The sequence below is a fragment of the Cataglyphis hispanica genome, chromosome 13 (assembly GCF_021464435.1).
Source record: "Cataglyphis hispanica isolate Lineage 1 chromosome 13, ULB_Chis1_1.0, whole genome shotgun sequence".
NCBI lineage: Eukaryota > Metazoa > Arthropoda > Insecta > Hymenoptera > Formicidae > Cataglyphis > Cataglyphis hispanica.
The window spans coordinates 3,728,669-3,748,450 of NC_065966.1; the positions used below are offsets into that span (position 1 = coordinate 3,728,669).

Here is a 19,782-nt window from a genome sequence, read left to right on the forward strand (position 1 = left end):
TAACAATTATTATTATGTTAGTTTTTAATTTAATAATTTTAAAAATTGTCACTATATGTTATACATATATGTATATATATTAAATATAATTTAGAGAGTCTTAAAAAACAAATAATGAAAACTATTTTATATTTTCATCGATAAATTATTTTATTATTTTATATTTTTATTTATTGGATGAGAAATGTCCCAAATATTGAAAGCGATAAGAGTTTGTTGTTGAAGGGGCGGTCTTCGAGATCTGCGGTTTTATGTTTCACTGGGCGTATGATTATCATCATCAGTTCTGTTCTCGCTAAATGATTCAGTCGTTTTAGATTCGTCCATCGTTCATCATATATCCAAGATGAGCAGAAGTGGTTTTTTTTCTGTCCTACTATTTATTCTCGATATTATATATAATGATGTGACAGCAAGTAAGAGTTGCAACGATGTTGAGAGCAAATCAACTATGTTGCAACTGAAGAGGTATCTCCTCTGCGAATACGACTTCGACGTAAGGCCGGTTCAGACCAACAATAATATGACGCAGGTGACGTTCCGAATGATACCGCACTTTCTTCGCTATGTAAGTATCCATGAAAATCATTTTTATAATAAATAAAAAAAAAATATTTTCGTATTTTCTATAGAAGTCAATATTTTGACAATCAAAACTAATCTTTTCTGTATTATAATGTTGTTATAAGTTCTTTGCAACTTTAAACTGTAAACTGTAGGGCAAGAATACACAATTTACAAAATCAAAAATTATATGATCACATTAATTAAAGCTATAAATTATTGATTTAGAATAATGAAGAAGAACTCTTCGAGCTACATGCATGGATAGCAATGGTAAGTTTACATATTTGTATATATATTTTATATCCATATAAGTTTAAACAATAGAAAAATAATACGCACATATATTAATTTAGTTGTTCGAATGATGGATTATGTTTCTTTGTGAATTTCTAAACACATGTTTTACTTGTATATATTAATATCTTGTTGAGACAGAAATGGCATGATTCACATTTAACATGGGATCCTGAAAAAAACGATAATATTCAGTCGATATCTGTATCAGCCGATCAAATTTGGGTTCCGGACATTTTAATACATAACGAGTAAGCAAAATATATTCTCGTATCTTAGTAATTAAGAATGTGCTAATCTAAACTTATCAACAGTTTTTATTATACTTTAAATTTATCAATAAACTTATTAAAAAACATAGATTATTTCATTATAATTAAATCAAACTATATATAATTCAAATAAAGATTCAAATTAAAAATTTCAATTACTATCTTTTTCTTCATCTTAATTAAATATATATGTTTCGTCACAAGTGTGATAAGAATCATATATATATTTTAAAATTAAAACATTCTGAGATTAAAATATAAAAAAAATTTGATTTTGCTTTCTTTTTATGTCCAAGAACAATATTATTTTTATGTCCAGAACAATATTACTTGACTTATTGTTAGTTCCAAGATATTTATCGAATTATTTGCATATTTAGACGAATTGGAGAAAGCTCATTGGGTTATACTCAGATGAAATGTTCGATCAAGAAAGACGGAACAATTCAATCGTTAATGCCAGCAAAATATACTACATATTGTTTCGCAGATAATACGTGGTGGCCATATAACACCATGAACTGCACCATACAAATCGGATCGTGGTCGCATTCCGGTGACGAGATCGAACTTGTTCCTTTACAAAACATGGTATAGGATTTATCTGTTTCTATCAATTTCATATCTCGATCAATAATATCTGCGTGATATATAAAATAATCTTTGATTAATATTCTTCTACTTATCTTTTCTTTATAAATTTCTTTTTTATAAATTAAATTGATGTTTACAGTCATTACAATTAAATTCCGAAGATGTTGAGTGGGATTTATTGAAAATGTACGTAACAAAATGGGAAAGCAGATATAAATATAATTCAGGTTCCACAGCTAAAATGCTTTCTTATCATTTTATTCTAAGAAGGCATTGGGGCATCATAAACATTGCATATATATCGCCTACTATAGGTATGTATTGCGCAAATTGCGTTATCTTCTAATAATATTAATCAATATCATTTATAATATAAATATAAATCAATATAATATATATAAATATGTATAACTACATTTTTTAAAATAATTTTAATTTAATGTTGATAAATAAATAAAATTTTCAATGTGCTTCTTTCATTGATCCTGATATCTGAAATTTTACACAATGTTCACAGTGCTAATGGTGACAACTCTGACAGCATTGTGGCTAGAACCGAAATCTTTCGAGCGGATGATGATTGCTATTCTCAGTTTCATTTGTCACTTATTATGTATACAAGACGTACATTGGGAAGTGCCGAAAAGTGGCTCCAACGTTCCTAAACTAAGTATAGATAACAATAAAAATTATTTACTATTTGCATTTATATTAATCTTAATTTTCAACAATAAATAATATTTTAATAATTAAATCTCCTGAAATCAAATTCTGTTAACACTATTCATAGTGTGAAGAATATTTCAATATAATTTTTTAATTAATTTATAAAATCCTGCAAATTTCAATCATATAGTTTTTAATAATTAATTAATTTTTAATTTATTTGTCAGTTTCGTTATAAAAAAAAGAATAACTCTCTTATAAATATATCTTTATTTTAGTCATCTTTTACGAGAGCTCTTTCGCGATAGCATCGTTTACTCTCATCCTTACCAGTATCCTGAGACACTTGCAAAAATTGACCACCGAACCGCCCACATGGATCTCAGTCGGCACGACATCCATATTGCGCAGTCGAATTGGACAGATTCTTTTAGTCAGCATTCTAGATCCAGCCGTAACGGCAAAAATAGAAATTGACGCAGACGACAATACTGATCTTGTACAATCAAGTAACAAGAAATCGCCATGGAGATATGTCATAGTACTTGTAGGATGGTTTGCATTTCTAAGCGTGCTCCTCGCCTATATCGTACTGCTAAGCACGTGCTTTCCTACATATTATACTGTGATACAATAAGGTCTTAATGTACAGCCTAATTATATATGTTTGAATATTATAATTGTTTATTAAAGAAATGTTTTTTTTTATATTTTGTTAAGTAGCATAATTATTTCTCATATAATAAAAATGTATAAAACAAGTATATCAGATGGATTCACAATCATGGCTTGCAAGATGCATATGATTTTCTTTATTCCTTATAAATATTTATTTTGTAAAATCAAGTTTGCTTTAGATACTTATGTTAATATCGTTCATTTCCAATTTTGTTCAACAATGTGAAAGTTATGATTTAACTCCATATTATATATCTGAATCTCACAACAAGCAAAATAAAGTAAGTAAAAGGTAACTGTCCAAAAAATATGTTAAATTTTACATATTTTAAGTATAGCATTACATTATATTTCATGAACATAGTCATGTCCAAATGATACTTACAATTAAACTTTCAATACAATTTCGCTGGTATTCTCGATGCAGCGATAAACATTTCGTACATTACATTATGTACACACAATAATTTAAAAGTCCATATTAAAAAAAAAATTTTGAAAACTGAGAGTATAATTTACATTACGACACAGACAAAATCATTTCCAATGTGAATAAAACATATACAAATATTGTCTAGATAAATTCAAGATTTTGTATAAATCGAGATAATCTTTCATACTTAAGACTTAGAACATGTATATATACATGTATATATATATATAAAGCATATACATATTAAACATGGAGATATGTTATATGATATCACTGGGAACAAAAAGAAATTAATGAGAAATGTTTTGTAAACATGTATAAAAATGTATGTATAAGTGGAATGTGAGCTGATTCTCACTGTGACTGATACAACAGATAGTCCTTTAATAGTCTTGGTAGTGGAAGCAAATTAACTGCATTCCTCTTAGTATATTGCAATATAGCATCACGGCACGCACTCTGTAGTGTCGATACTGTTGAAACATATCGAAACAATAAAGAAACTGATAAAGCAAAAAAAGAAAGATTTAATATAAATACTCACCTCCATATAGCTGAATTATTCGAACTTGTTTCGTGGTACCATAGACATCCACCACTGCACGCAAAGGTCCAGCCTTATAAGGAATATCCTTTCCACATACACCTTGATCTTCACCATTAATAATGAAATGCATCTCTGCTTTATCAGGGCAACCAGCTTGTGGCACATACATGATACCGATTCGACTACCAACATCTGTGGGCAAGATGCACTGAGAGGAACCATCTATGTTTGGCTTCAAAGCATTGAATGGAATGATACCACGCGATGTCTGCACATTGACCCCATCTGTGACTAATTTCTTTTCTCTGGCTGGTATTCCTGGTGGTATACCTTTAATTATAAATAAAGACACAATATTTAATAAAATATACACTATATATACAATAATTCTAATAGAACAGAATACGTTAAATGCATGCAATAAAAAAATATACAAATAATAATTTTAGATTAATAGATATTAACCAGTAAGGGAAGTATATGTAGATGATAGACCACCATCAAAGTTATCCCAGATAGTCTGATTCCTAGTTATAGCGAGGATCCATGTGTTACCTAATCTAACTAAATTAGGCATCGCATACTGGGGTAGATTGTTGTTGACTGAGGCAGGATCAATTAATGTAAGCCCTAATCGCATGTGTCCACTCCAACCTCTCTCTGTCTTTTCAATTTCCACGAGAAAGATCTCTCCTGGCTGCAACGGCTTCTCGCTGAAGGCCACTGAGTTGGCAAAACTCGTAGTGCGTATCGCCACTGTGCTGTCCTCACACAAGAGAATATTCTCACCATGGATAGGATGAAATCTTGTTACTATTTTCCTGAATTCTTCACTCATGATGACGCAATGCAGGATAACGATTATTCATCCAAAGAAAATCGCCTATAAGTGGCAGTGTAACATGCACCAAGTGCATGCCTAATCTTATCAAATCAACTAATACAGTCCGTTTCTTCAAATTTCATTCAACGAAACTCACTGGATTTACTTTCGTAATTGTGTTCAATAATTATTAATTATTCACTCGGAAAGAAAGGAAAGTTTAATTTGAATCTGAGAAAAAAATATTTTTTATAAAGAGTTTGGTAAATTATATAAAATCAGCGGCCTTAAAAACCTTCGTTAAAGATTAGATTTTCAGAACCATCGCCTTACCTAATTCGAAAGGCGCGATTTCGTGGAATTTACATGTGATATACGATACAAACAGCTGTCTAGCAAGAATAATTTTTAATTATATTTTTATGTTTTATGTTTACAACACGAAGATTCGTTATCATAAAGATTGCAAATTGCAATATTGCAAATCATGGATGTAGTTAGTACTTTTTTCTTTTTCTTTTGGTGATTTTAGTGAAGCACCACACCACAGCACAATACTGTCTACGCGTGCGCGATACGTCACTGTTACAGCTGATTGTGGCTATCACAATCATACTATACGAATATCTAGATACGATACTCCTCGCCAAAGTTACGCTCCAACATTTGTTCTTTGGAATAGAGTAGCGTTTGATTGATCAATCAGAATAAAAAAATTTTTTGTCAATTAAACGCTATTTTACTTCAAGTCAATTTTGGAACATAACTCAGTGCAAAAACTATGAAAGCATATGATTCTTGCGTGTGTATTATATATGAATAAATGAAATATACGTATTATACGTACATGAATGACTTTTTTAGTACACTGTCAATATTGACAGTCTATATTGTAACATAGAATATCAAATAATGATAATAAGTGAATAATTATTTACAATAATATAATTACACTACACAATCATTAATTAATCATAAAATTTTATATTGTATTTTAAATAATTCAATGTACGCGACAAAGTTATAATAATATCATTATATATTATGTATTGATATATTTCTTAATTGTATCAATCATATACACCTTTTAAATAATAAGTCCAGTTGATGTGAGAAATCTTAGGATCTGTACAATATACCAGGAGTTTTCCAGTTATTGGATAGCTGTCCTTTTCTAATTCCCTCTTTTCATTTGATACATCTTTCAGGCGAACGACGATATCGATTATCTTGCAATATTAATTTATATAAAGTTTGAGTATACATATATACATATATATATATATATATATATATATATATATATATATATATATATTACGTGATAGAGATCTCGCACATTTATATTTATATTTGATATAATTCCATTTTCAAAAATAGGTGAATTTAAAATGATACTTTAAAAATATATACATTTATAAATTACCTGTTTCTGTTTAATTTTTTCCAACGATGTCGTCGTCGCAAAAGTTTCAGGATTGTCCAAGATAAGTTCAAAAGTTTTAGTTTCCCTAAATATATTCTTAAATGGTATAAAAATTGATGTGTTAGGAGTAACTATATACGGTCCTTGTGGTTTTGGTAGTGAATATGTACCAACGAGAGGAAATCTGTAAATAATTTAAATAAAATAATTATATTACATATATACATACCTGCATACATATTTAACTTATTATATTTTAACTATACATTTAATAATGAAACAATCAACAACAATAAACATAAATAATTTAGTTGCAAATTATTATACATAAATTCCCCAGCGATCTCGGACGTGGCAGATAAAGTAGCGGAGACATTATCGATGTCGTAAGGTTCGTAAATCACATCGAATGAGGTACTGTTCAACGCCGGCACTTCAATCAAGTCTTTCGGAGTTGTAAAACAATCATTATTCACCTGGAATTAGAGGACAAACCTTTCATATTTTGATCATTATGATAGAAGTATTTTTTATATTTACCTTGATTACAAATGTTGCATTTTCTTTGGCGTAATTTCTTATGGTCAAAGAAAAAGTGACAGAAGCACCGAGCATAGCGTCGATGCGCATCGTTTTTTCTGCAGGTGCTGGCATTGCTCGCAATCGCAATTCGTAGGGAAACAGCCCAAGTTCTTCGCAATAAACATCCAAGTTTATCGCAGACTCCTCACTGGGATGTATAGGGTGATATTCAATACAGATGGTTTCCTGTTGCATTTATGTCAATTGTTATATTAGTTATATTCTTTTGTTAGTAAAAAAATCTTTATAAAACCAACGCTGGATAAAGGTGCCACAAATTTTGGTGCATCGTAGATCGTGATACAGGGATGCTGACATTTTGCCATGTACATTATATGTTGCTCTTTAAGTGGATTATCGAGTCTTAAAGTGTAGCACGCCGAAGTTCGCACCGCAGTAATTAATTTGATCGACTGGATTTCTTCAGGTTTTGTAACATTGTACTGAAGCTCATAAAATTGATATTCACCGTCTTCATTAATGAACGTTATCTGAATAAAAATATCACATATATTTAGAAAAACTTAAAGAATTTTATTCTATTTGTATATTGAAAATTTTCTTTTTAATGATAATTTATTTACATTTTTAAAAAATTAATAATTAATTATTTACCTTGAAATTACATTCCGATTCTTTATACGAGTAAAACTCTACGCGATAGTCTCGCTGACTATTCGATGGGACATCTATTTTACTGTTACCAACCAAACTATACACTTTAACACCCTAAAGAAGTAAAGAAATTACAAAAAAACATTAAAATGTTTATAATTATTACAACATTATAAATCGCTCAAAATTAGTTTCTAAACCTTGACAAAAGCTTTATTCTCTAAATCTTCAATCTTGCATTCGAATCGTTGCCGCTTACTCATCCAGTTATAGACAGGTAATAATTCTGTATACTTTGTCTTTGCAGGGAACTGACGTGTAATCTTTTGGAGAACTTGTGGAGCTAGACTCAACCCTTGAAGAGAATATACTAAAGGTGCTTTGTCATCCAGTAGCTTCAAAAGCAATGTGCCCTGAGACAGTTTATGGAAATATCACGTTTATTGATTCGTACATAGAAATTGCTCATATCCAGAATTATATAAGAAAATCTTCTATGTTACTATAAAATCATCAAAATTTTATAAGAAAAATTTGTCAAGTATCTTCCTCTCTTTCTAATTACTTTGTGAGGATTGTTCTCGCTGTTCATAATCAAAGGGGCGTAGGTAATTGTACAAGTAGCAAAACTTTTTGAAGGAACGTGTAAGACCTCGTTGACAAAGAAATAATCACCGAAAACTTCTGGCTTTAATTTCCAAGGAATTGCAGTATCGTTCTCAACATTTATAGATTTCATTAGTTTCTCACGAACGTGACACGAAAAAAATAAGGTGTCAATTGGATCAGGTAGTTTGCAGCAACCTCCGGTAACTTTTAGGCCAAGAACTTTATATTTCTCAATTTCAAGCAATGTCTAAAAATAATGTAAAATTTTCTCTTTATTAAGAAACTATATCTTATTATAAAAATATCTAAATTTTGCTACAAAATTCTTCAGTTTTGGTATTTTTCTATTGTATGTATTTTGCATATACATATTTTAATATAAATTATAATTAAAATATGTATATATGTTTTATAAAATATTAAATTATTTAATGTAAAATATAATTATGTATCTTTGAAATAATAAAATAATCTTTTTTAAACTAATATTTACATTTACATTAATTAAAATAAATATTAAATTATTTTTGAATTAATTTATTAAAACATAATAAAGTTTTGAGTCATTTATATCAAGTACATATACGAGAAATTCCAAAATTCTTGAATCTTAAAAAGAAAAGTTAATTTGAAAAATTAAACATGCTTCAGAAAAATAAAAAAAATAATGTGATTTATAATAAACTAATTTTGTTTGACGTATATTATACAAAAAATATGTATCTAATCAAATCTAGTAAATCAAATATTTGTATATATAAATATTTGTATATATAAGTACAGAAGACTGGAAGTTATATGTGTGCTCACATCGCCTTCGATCAAATTGTTATGCTGAGTAGGTCGGAAACTGACAATGAAGTTGATGTTCATACCGGGAGAGCAATAGCCAGTCGCAGGAACGATGCTAAAATCTCGTGGTAATTTCGATGTATTCCACTTGAATCTAAATTAATAAATCATTATGTGACAAATATATAATAAGTTCGAATAATTAATATTTCTATTACGCGTTAGATTAATAATAAAAATATGAAAATTACTTATAATATATACAAATAAAAACCATATGAAAAGTAAAAGATTATTAAATCATTCGCTAAAAAACTACCCAAAAACTTTTAAACATATATAAGAAGAAAAAAAAAGAAGAACCAAAATTTAAAAAATTAATTTTCTAATTTTTAAAATGAATAAAAAGTTCTATATTATTATAATTTTTAATTAGTTTTGCTTTCTTAATTTAATTAACAATAATTAATTATAATAACACCAACCTAGCACCAATGTCTCCTGTATTCAATAATACTACTTTGGTTTCGCTGAGGCAACCTTGAACGATTACACCGAAACAAACACAAGTTCTACTTAGACGAAATTCGGCTCCTATACAACTTCCGCGCAGAATAAATAATGTCTGAATCGTGGAATTGGTTTGGAAAGCCACTTTAGCAACAAAAGGATGCATTCTTTGCATAGATTTATATTTCAAGATAATATTAATAATCTTTCCCGATTGAAGTACGATCGATTCTGCCGGTTCGATCTCGAGAACTTCGGACAAAATGGGATCGATAGTCTGAAGACTCACGTCAAACGTATCTGAACGTTTTGTTTCACTAATTGATGCTCGAGTTCGATCCATTTTGGAATTTTCATTATAGGTGTTCCTTGGATGCTCTTGAATTCGTTCGCAAAATTGTTCATATCCCGGTAGATTCTTTATGAGATTGAACTTCAACTCGAGCGGAGCACGACCATCATTGATCACTGGCACTTTCCTGATGATTGCTTTGTTGATCGATAAATTGCCAAGATCTATTAATTTGTCGCGCGGATTTACTAAACGAATCTGCGAATAATAGAATAATAAAATTAAATTAATTTCTAATACATATTTTGTATATATGACAACATACTTTATATGTAATTCCTTCGCCAGTTATAATAATCTTTTTCTCAATCGTAGAATTAATTATAAAGTGTAAATTGTCGCGATAATGCAGCTGTTCTAAAGGACGAAATTTTATCGGAATAATGATACTCGATCGAGAAGTTATTGCTTCTGAAAGAGCGTCAAGATTCACAGAGATATGTGGTTTCTCTTCGAATTTGCACTCTAATCTGAGAAAAAATTGCTTTATTTATTAACTTTAATTTTCTTTTTACGCGAAACAGCTTATAAAACAACTTACATATATGGAACATCGTCTAAATTTGTAATACGTAAATCGACGTGATATCCAGCTGTAGTGATATCTTGTATGTAGCACGGTCCAAAATCGTAATGATTAAAACTGAATTCCAAACTGGGTTTATTCGCAGTTGCTCGCAAGATTAATCGATATGTTGGTCCTCTAGAAATCTGAATATAAAAAATAATTTTATATATATATCTTCTCTTTCGCATTTTTTACAAAAATGCACTGTATTGAATATTTAAATAAGAGTAATACCTTTAAAAGAATAGGATGATTTTTTATTATTGTTTTTTGTAACGCCGTAATGATGAGACAACAATTAGACCGCGATTCACTAACAACGCAATTCTGTTTTTGTTGCATCGTAATTGTATACATATTTCTGCTAATTATTTCTGGTGTCATGCCAAAGTCCCAAGAATAATAAAGTGTCATCTTGCTTGAGTTTGTTATTTCAAATGTGATAGTAAAGGGCATTTTTAACATTATCTAAAAGTTAAAAAAAAATGTATATTATCCTTAAAATCACTTTTTTAGTTTTAGTCAAAATAGTTTATTATGCACTTTTCCGCAGTCAATGATATTTTCTTCATTTTGATTTAATCGCACGACTTGACCATTCTGATCCACATATGTAACCGAAACAATAATATCATATGTCATTGTCGTAACAAATATAGTCAACGGTGTCTTCAACTTTTTTACAATGCATTTTATACAAAATTGAAATTCGCCCACAAATGTAGGCTGATATTCGATCCTGCATCATAAAAAATGTTATTTAAACAAAAAATTCTTATTATTTAAAAGTATTCTCACTTACCAAAAAACTTGTTCGTCCTTTGGATTTAAAATACCATTCATAGGCGTTATCTTCAAGCTCTGAACACGTCCTTCAGAATACAAAGAGTCTCGTGCGATCTGAAAGGAAAGCTGAAATTCCTCGTTGTTGATTATGCTTATCGGTTCTCGTACATTAATGCCTATAGAGAACGAAAAAAATAAATATATAAAAAATTGTATATAATATTTATAAATTTTTATGTAATACTTATAAATTGTTCTACTAATCTTTTATACCTAATACGGTTGGTTTCATCTTCAGATGGACAAGCGGACAACAAACAGATGGTTCTCTGACAATCGCGACAAACAGAAAGAGATATTCCAAGTTGTATTTTTCGATGGAAAATAACCAGAAGGATTCAAAAGTGCCAATATTCTCTGCAAGAAATGTAAAAACAAAATCGACTTGCTTTCCTCGCTCAGCGATTCCTTCCGGAAATACGCAATAGAAATTCGATATCTCGTTTTCAAAATGATGAGTTTGATCTTTCCAGATAAAGTGATAGTCGTCTGATGTTGGATTTATCATCCGAAATTTTCTGAAATTTGTGATAATAAATGTAATATTTATATGCACAACATATATGTACAATTTATATATTTGTATATATATTTGTTTAAATTTATTGCTCACTTTACGTGAGTGTCACCGATCCCGACTACGTTCATTTCAATTACTCTCGTATCTTGCGGAAGAGATCCATCGATCGATTGATAATCGATTGGTCCTGGCAGTTTGGCGTCACGTCTATTGCCGGATAGATAGTCGCTTTCCGGTATGTCAAAATGGCAATACGGTAACAAACTTCTTCCCGCAATGGAAATAATCAATTCTGACAGCTCTGGATCGAGATTCTCTATTCTGTTCATCGGATAAATAAAAATGCATATATACAGATAATATTAAGGATTTATATATATAATAAATCTGATGAAACAAATATATTATGATTCTATTAGCAAATTATTTTTAGATAAATTTTATTCTGATTTTTAGTATTTTTATTTTTTAAAATAATGTTTTATAAACAAGAATATGTGAGAATTAATGGCGCCTATCCTCTTTCAATTTACGTTAAATAAATTATTTATATTATAAATAAATAATTAATTTTGTATAAAATATTTGATATATATTATATAATTTATATAAAAATACATAGTAATTAAATTAAATTAAATTAAACGATATATTAAATAAATGAATAACAATTGTAAGAGCGTGTAATCATACTTGCATGTAAGATGAGCTTTATAATCGAACACATCCTTGGGAGAAAATCGCAAAATACATTCCATAGATTCACCCGGTGATAAAATTCCCTTTTCAGGATGAATTCCAAATGGCAAATCATCACTCTCTAACCAGCTATCACTACTTCGTTCTGTCAACCCGGCGCTGCTACTGAAGAGATTGGATCGACAAGTAGTTGGCTTCACTTCAATAATACTCTCTGTAAATATTTTTTTTTTATTTAAATTAATAAAATTTCTTTATCTTAATTCAATCAAATTAAAATCTTTTGAAAATTAAAACCTTGAGACAATAGAACCTGTGGACGATTTAATTTTACGTTTTCGGCAATTTCTGTCATCGTGTAACTTGGATTATGTCGCTGACGTCGTTCGTGAAACGTATATATTGATGAGTTAACTCTAGATCGAATATTTCCTCGTGATCTTGGCGTAGATCGCGAATAATTGGCAACCAATCTCTTCGGATACTGTTCGTCCATATTTATTTGCCATGTATACTCCACATCGACGGTGCCAGTATTCGAAAAAGTAAATATGTGTTCGCGCGTCTGTCAACAGAAAATTATTAATTGCATTTTCTTGTATGTCAATCGCATAAATTGAAAAATTAAATTATAATCGAATAATTATAAGCAATTAATCATATATTAATATGATATTACCTCATACATTTATAAATTAGCTACGTATATGTGTGGTAATATGCTGAGCACTATAATACTGTATAATATAGAATACCTTAATATTTTCCTTATAATATTTTCCATTCGGCTAGATTCGCAAGTATTATCTGTTTTAATTTTTGATAAACAATATAAAAAAAATATTTTGCGAGCGTTACAAACGTCAAGTAAAAAACGCGTCCAGAGAATAATAGAGAGAATAACCAAAACAAACCGAGCGGAATCGAACATAGTCGAACGTTCCAAGCGCTCCTACAAGTCGAAGCACGGTCAAAGTTGCTCCGTAACTTTCACATTATTCATCCTTCAAAAATAAGTTTTTGTGTATAAATAAACATTAAAAATGTTAAGCGATAATTATAAAGCAGAACGTGTCAAATAATTAGTTGTTTTTCTGCAATATTTGATCCAGATTAATTGCTACAGCCTTTCGAGGCTCGAAGTAAAGTTGGCTGCGTATGCGTGGTGGCCGTATGCCGATCGCTATGCGTGGCATAGTGAGGTGGGGTAACCGAGGCAAGCCGAGCGGAACCGAACATAGTCGAACGTTTCGGACTACGAGTCGAAGAAGGATCAAAGTCGCTCCGTAATTTTCACAAATTATTCATCCTTCAAAAGTAAATTTCGCGTATAAATAAACACCCAAAATGGCAAATAAACTGTCAAATGATAATTATAGAGCGCGCGTGTCAAATAATTAATCGTTTCTCTGCGATATTTGATCCGCGACCAGACTATTCTTGCTTTTCGAGATTCGGAGTAAAGTTGGCTGCGCATGCGTAGTGGCCGACCGCTGTAACGTAGGATAGCAGCGCGGATAACCGAAGCAAGCCGAGCGGAACCGAGCATAGTCGAACGTTCCGAAGTACTAGTCGAAGCGCGATCGAAATCGCTCCGCAATTTTCACATTATTCATTCTTCAAAAGTAAGTTTTACGTATAAATAACCATCTAAATTAAATAAATATTAAATAAACTATCAAGCGATAATGATAAAGCGCGCGTATCAAATAATTGATTGTTCTTTTGCAATATTCGATCCGCGATTAGACCAGTTGCTATAATCTTAGAGGTTCGAAGTTGGCTGCGCATGTATAATGATTATTTTCAGCGCTCGCGTACATTTAAATACACATTATATAAATAAATATATCTCATTTATTGTTCTAATAATATCATAATAACAACATTCGTGATGTTGATGGACACATCGTTTGGAATGTAATACTACGTCATGCTGATTGTTATTATTGTGTTTAAGCTTTGCGTATCAAAATAAAGTCAATTGTCTTCGCTATTTCGCGGCGGGCAACCGTTAAAGATGAGTCGCGTATAAATTAACATCGAATAAAATAGTGCAGAACATAGGAATTTTTAAACGTGACATCGTTGAATTTAGTGCAAATCATGAATATGTAACGTTGAAATTTTATTAAACTGCGACGCGGCATTTATCTCGTGGAAGTCGCGGCGCGTCAAGGTAATGTAAAATCGCATTTTTTTTTCTCAAAGCGTAATGCGCGCATAACGGAAAATCCGTTATCGGGAGTGCCGAATAAAGTGTCGCGCAATAATCGTGCGGTGTCGATTGTTGTGCGCGATAATAATTAATTGTATTTTTATTTGACGTGTGAGAAAGCGAGTATTCATCGTGGATTCGAAACTGCACAGTTCCGAGACGATTCCTTTATAGAGGGGATTAAGTTTCATGATCTCTGGTGAGTAAATTAATTTTTAGAAATTTATTTACTCTAATATATAAACTTATAATGAATTAATTTATTATTTTGCAAAATAAGAAATTATTTATCTATTTACAATAAAACCATATGAAAATGGAAGATTTAATTTATCTTGATGAATTATTTACAAAAATTTAAATAAAAATTAGAACCTATTTTGACACTGCATATATTCATAATATGCCTACCTCAATTTTTTTGTAGAGAAAATTATATAAACAAATTATATTAAAATTATATAATTTTTACAGGACTTGTGTGGCAGTAAGCGGACAAAAGCTGGCTTGTAAGCAGATGATCATGATCGGTGAGTGATTTTATTGAAATATTTGAATTGTAATGACTGACATTTTTTTGATAAATAAAGTGTCTAATAAATATTATGCATAAAAAAATATATATAGAAAAGCATTAAAAATTATTTAAGTAAAATAAAAATTAATCAAAAAATAATTTAACGTATTTTTCTATAAATTTATTAGTTTCTAATAAAAATTATTTTAAAATAACCAGAAAAAATGTCAGTTATTAAATGATATTGCGGTATCTGTTATTTGCAATAATTGTTTTTTATATATTTATAATAGTTTGGTATTGTTGCATTATTAATAATGTTTCTTTTTCTGTCGATTAATTTATAAATATTAATATATGATATTACATAATATAAATAATATAATAAGATTTATGTTCTGGCATAGATAAAATAGATTTTTTTATATATTTTTTAAAATCATCTCATTGAAATAAATACATTCTACATATACATATATAACTTATATATAATTTAAAGAGAAAATATTAAAAATGTGATCAATCAAATAAAAGAAAATCAAATTTTACTCATGTATATAAAAGATTCATATTTCAATCGAAAAATGATAGAATAACAGAATAACTCACTACCGACAAGTGGATATATTTTTTTTACGCGTAAACAACACCCGGAATTGAATTTGATATAAAACTAACAGTGATCTGGTCTGCATTTTATCGCTAGAATTCCGTGACATTTATACCGTCTGTTCGCGGACATGCCAATTCAGAAAATCTCATGTTATTGTGAATAAATATTTCGTGAATAAACTCGATACAAATGGTCAATTGCAAAATTATTTATAATTTTTATTCTGTATTTGAATTAAATAATTATGTGTGAATTTTAATCATAGAGGATATAATAATTTAATAATAACTAATAATTAAACTAGAATTATATAATATAAAAAGATTGCTATTGATGATTAAATTAAATTTTAATATTGTGATACTTTTTATAAACTTTTATAAATATTAAGAGGAAAATTTTTATATGTCTATCAAAATAAAATTTGTTATATACAGAGCAATATATTTTAAAGAAATATTTAAAAAATATATATATATGTATATATATATATATATATATATATATATATATATATATATATGTATATATATAATAAATTTTTATCAAGAAAAATTTATGAATTAATAAATATATTTTATATTATTTTAAAATCTATCAAAATATATACTCGCGCGATATATAGTCATAAAAATTTAATTATATTGAAATAATCGTAATCTAAATTCGATGCAAGATAAATGATATAAGCCTAATATATTATTGTAGTTTACCTGAAACATTAACGAATCCTTAAAATTGATCTCCTTAACGGGACAAGAGTACTTGGAGAATGCCACAATTGCATTTAGTAATACTTGAATGCATTTTGTCGTACCAGGTATAATTTCATGGCTTGGCTCATTAACAGGTTCGACTACTTTCCTAGCTAATGTTTCTGCGTTTATTCCTTCTTCATTATCGTTAAAATTTATCGCTATCCATCGCACTTCTGTCTCTCGATCGTCCCAAGACGATTCTTTCGAAGGATCGGCGAGATCAATCGCGTAGATCGTGCAATCGATGCACGTCTGTATATCGTAAATTATCGTTGGAAATAATTAGTTTATATACATATTTTATATGCAACAATACTAAATAAAGAAAACTGTAACTGCCACTATACTTAATATAGAGATGTAAAATATGATTTTGTAATAAAATTTTGAAAATATTTTACTTTTATTCTAAATCTATTTTTAAAAAAAGAGTTTCTAGGAAATATATAAACTGAAAAAATACAAATAATAAATATTATTAAATGCAAATTGAAAGTATTGATATATTGAGTGGTAGTTGACAGAAGTTAAACTTGTTAATTTTACGTCGATATAATTCACTGGCTCCGAAGAAAGAAATGTCGCAACGATTTCCTTGCAAGTCATGGGTTGGAGATGACCAATGGATGGAGTAAATACAACATTAGGATGTGCGTTCCATTGAAATCGTGAGTACTGATTTATTGATTTATTAACAATTTTGAAGCTCTTCTTGTATATCTTATTGACAAAGCAATATCCATAATCCAGTTTATAAGCCAATGACACTGGGAATGTACGCGGTGTCAAAGCTGTAAGATATAAATCACAAACAAAACCGAACAATAAAAAATTGCACTTAAAATAGAATTTTGAAAAGAGATTAATAAAAAATATGATGAATAAATATTTTTTTGGTTAAAGTTATAATATTTGATAAGGTTGCAATTATGAATAATAAAAGTATTATAAAATTAGGATTAATTGAAAATGAATAATCATTAATAAATATTCCTGACAAAAATTTATTAAAAAATTAAATAATAGACAAGAGGGATAAAACTTAAAATAAAATAAAGATATTTTCTATAACTGTGCTCTTATCTATTGTTTTTGTTTAATTTCATTACCTCCCACTGAACTATTTGTCTTTGATGATTTTCGCGATTTAATATTAAGCTCGCGTTTTTCATTGGTAGAATCAAATTTTATATTTGTGAGCTCTAACCCCTCTAACACAATTGATTCTACGTATGCTTCGCCCTTTAAATCGATTATCAGATTCTCGTAGGGATTATCGGTGATGAATAGTCGCACTTGACCTTCATACTTGCCGATCTCTTGTGGAATAAATTTTACTTTGAACGAAGTCTTTTCTTTGGGCATTAAACGAACTACAACGCATCGATCGTTTGACACTGTAATTTAATAATTTATACGTGTTACATAAAAGTTATTTAACATTTTTGGACTATTGAAATATTTTTATATTATATTGTACATGTATTTTTTACTCTCTTTAGAAACTGGATTCTTTTAAAGAATAATCAAAAGTTTAATAAATTTTTAAGATTAAAAAAATAAATGTGTTAAATTTTTTAAAGTTATTTTTTATTGGAATAAGCTTGGAAATAATTTTAAATAATTATAATTGAAGAAATTATATAAAAAAATATAAAAATACAAAAATATAATTTGTTTAATTAGAAGTCTGCGAGATTTTTAAGCCTAAATTCTCATAAAATTAGTTTTGCAAAAGATTTATTTCTTTCTTAAATTACTACTAATTAATATACGGACATAAAAACAAAACTAACTATCGACTCCATAGTCCCAACTACTTGACAAGTAGTTTCTTGTACTGTCACAAGTACTGAGAATAAAAAGAAAATTTGAATTCTCATAAATCTCGACAATAACTTTAGCTGGAATCACACCGACATTCTCAAAAGTAAATTTCTTTTCGTTAGAATCATTCACAAGCGTACGACCAAAGTTTAGAACAATTCGTTCTCGCTTTCCGTTCGGTGGTTCTATAATTGTCACTTGCGGTACGCAAGCTTGTCCTACTAATTTTATGATAAACTTTTCATCCCTTAAGTACGGGGGAAGCTCAACTGCAATCTCGAAGCTTGCATAGCATGTCTGTAATTATAAATATAACATTAAATACAATATAATTCTTGACATTTGAATTTATAAAACAAAAATGTTACCTGTATAAACGTCGGATTAAACGAAATTGCAAATCTTTTATGACTCATCGGCAGAATGCGTTCTTTCTTGGGTGTCAGCACAAAAATGTCGGATTTTACAGTTTTTGGTATAAATGATTCTGGGAGTAAGATCAGTTCTACATCAGCAGGTATCGTGTTTCGGTTGTAAAGCACGACATATGCCGTGTGAGTGTGTGATACGCTAACGTGACGAAAATACAGGCATTTCTCTTGACGCACGAATATGGTGTGTGCACCGATCTAATATACAATAAAAGAAAATAGTTTTTATTTTAATTTTGGATACGAAATAGATGATTGGAAAAATGAGGTACCTCTTTCGAGCAAATAAAATCTTCAATGCAATCCACAATGTGATTTTCGTGGAACATATCGTCAAGATTCTGCAAATCGATGCTGGGTATGCAACAATTAACGGATAATTGTATGAATTTGTTATTTCTGTCTTCGGGAGAGCTATCGGGGACTAGAATTATTATTTTTTCTTCAAGAAAACCTACACATTCTGGATGGCATTCGATTGTTATAGTATCGATTTCTCCTGGTTGAATGTTTCCTCCAGTTTTCATTATAGTAAAAGGACCCATTTTTAACATAAATGTAGATTCCGGCGTTTTCCTATAAAAATAATAAAATAATAAAATCTTAGCATATCAAAACAAATGTTTTCATTATTATTACTCTTAAAACAAACACTTATTCTTAGAATTATTAATTAAATTTAATTAATAAGATTTTTAAAAATTTACTTATCAATCCGCAATTTATCTTTTTTCATTAGCATATCCGATGTTTTGTCAAGATCAGCTTTTGTAGCATCTTCTAGCTTAAGTTCTGTCATATAGGGAATAGATGGATGTTTAATAGGTGCTATTTCAATAGAATAATGAAGCAAATATTCTCCAGTATTCTCCACATTAAGATACATCGTTTTTTTGGTACATATACCGAGTGAACCAAAATTTATCTCAGGATAAGGAGAAATGCGAAATCTATATTTGAAAAAAAATAATCAATACAATTTCATGCATATGTATAATTTAACATATATATAATATAACAAAAAT

General features: G+C 29.2%; 4 protein-coding genes across 6 annotated transcripts in view; 2 read left to right on the plus strand and 2 right to left on the minus strand.

The window, feature by feature from the left end:
* The first annotated feature begins 172 nt into the window (after positions 1-172).
* Positions 173-3,157, plus strand: LOC126853956 (neuronal acetylcholine receptor subunit beta-3-like). The gene is made up of 7 exons (XM_050600219.1): positions 173-568; positions 793-837; positions 1,003-1,112; positions 1,514-1,724; positions 1,867-2,041; positions 2,245-2,397; positions 2,672-3,157. The coding sequence occupies exons 1-7, from the start codon at positions 347-349 to the stop codon at positions 3,028-3,030; spliced, it is 1,275 nt and encodes a 424-aa protein (XP_050456176.1). The 5' UTR covers positions 173-346; the 3' UTR covers positions 3,031-3,157.
* Positions 3,158-3,397: 240 nt separating this feature from the next.
* LOC126853973 (neuralized-like protein 2) lies at positions 3,398-5,414 on the minus strand. The gene is made up of 4 exons (XM_050600277.1): positions 5,208-5,414; positions 4,517-5,105; positions 4,049-4,381; positions 3,398-3,977 (listed from the first exon to the last, which is right to left on the minus strand). Exons 2-4 carry the CDS (start codon positions 4,887-4,889, stop codon positions 3,859-3,861), a joined length of 825 nt encoding a protein of 274 aa, XP_050456234.1. The 5' UTR covers positions 4,890-5,105; positions 5,208-5,414; the 3' UTR covers positions 3,398-3,858.
* Positions 5,415-5,891: 477 nt separating this feature from the next.
* Positions 5,892-19,782, minus strand: part of LOC126854090 (hydrocephalus-inducing protein-like) — a 31,311-nt gene continuing 17,420 nt past the window's right edge. The window contains exons 51-76 of the mRNA XM_050600485.1: positions 19,498-19,707; positions 19,030-19,333; positions 18,695-18,955; positions 18,296-18,623; positions 17,609-17,896; positions 17,046-17,290; positions 16,455-16,751; positions 12,691-12,958; positions 12,388-12,607; positions 11,788-12,015; positions 11,388-11,692; positions 11,131-11,290; positions 10,872-11,067; positions 10,563-10,796; positions 10,302-10,471; positions 10,026-10,230; positions 9,384-9,958; positions 8,917-9,052; positions 8,063-8,353; positions 7,698-7,910; positions 7,498-7,611; positions 7,140-7,373; positions 6,841-7,068; positions 6,628-6,776; positions 6,301-6,484; positions 5,892-6,103 (exon numbers count right to left, since the gene is read on the minus strand). Of these exons, the coding sequence (XP_050456442.1) occupies positions 5,945-6,103; positions 6,301-6,484; positions 6,628-6,776; positions 6,841-7,068; positions 7,140-7,373; positions 7,498-7,611; positions 7,698-7,910; positions 8,063-8,353; positions 8,917-9,052; positions 9,384-9,958; positions 10,026-10,230; positions 10,302-10,471; positions 10,563-10,796; positions 10,872-11,067; positions 11,131-11,290; positions 11,388-11,692; positions 11,788-12,015; positions 12,388-12,607; positions 12,691-12,958; positions 16,455-16,751; positions 17,046-17,290; positions 17,609-17,896; positions 18,296-18,623; positions 18,695-18,955; positions 19,030-19,333; positions 19,498-19,707 (6,202 nt within the window). The 3' untranslated portion in view covers positions 5,892-5,944. The remainder of the gene's footprint in view (positions 6,104-6,300; positions 6,485-6,627; positions 6,777-6,840; positions 7,069-7,139; positions 7,374-7,497; positions 7,612-7,697; positions 7,911-8,062; positions 8,354-8,916; positions 9,053-9,383; positions 9,959-10,025; positions 10,231-10,301; positions 10,472-10,562; positions 10,797-10,871; positions 11,068-11,130; positions 11,291-11,387; positions 11,693-11,787; positions 12,016-12,387; positions 12,608-12,690; positions 12,959-16,454; positions 16,752-17,045; positions 17,291-17,608; positions 17,897-18,295; positions 18,624-18,694; positions 18,956-19,029; positions 19,334-19,497; positions 19,708-19,782) is intronic.
* The window catches only part of LOC126853911 (ELKS/Rab6-interacting/CAST family member 1), a 111,903-nt gene continuing 106,072 nt past the window's right edge, over positions 13,952-19,782 (plus strand). The window contains exons 1-4 of one of the 3 annotated variants that reach the window (XM_050600075.1): positions 13,952-14,018; positions 14,732-14,810; positions 15,086-15,141; positions 17,072-17,167. The gene's annotated coding sequence lies outside the window, so the exon portion shown is untranslated. Of the gene's footprint in view, positions 14,019-14,727; positions 14,811-15,085; positions 15,142-17,071; positions 17,168-19,782 lie in introns of all 3 variants that reach the window. The other 2 variants (XM_050600074.1, XM_050600076.1) reach the window with 2 other exon arrangements.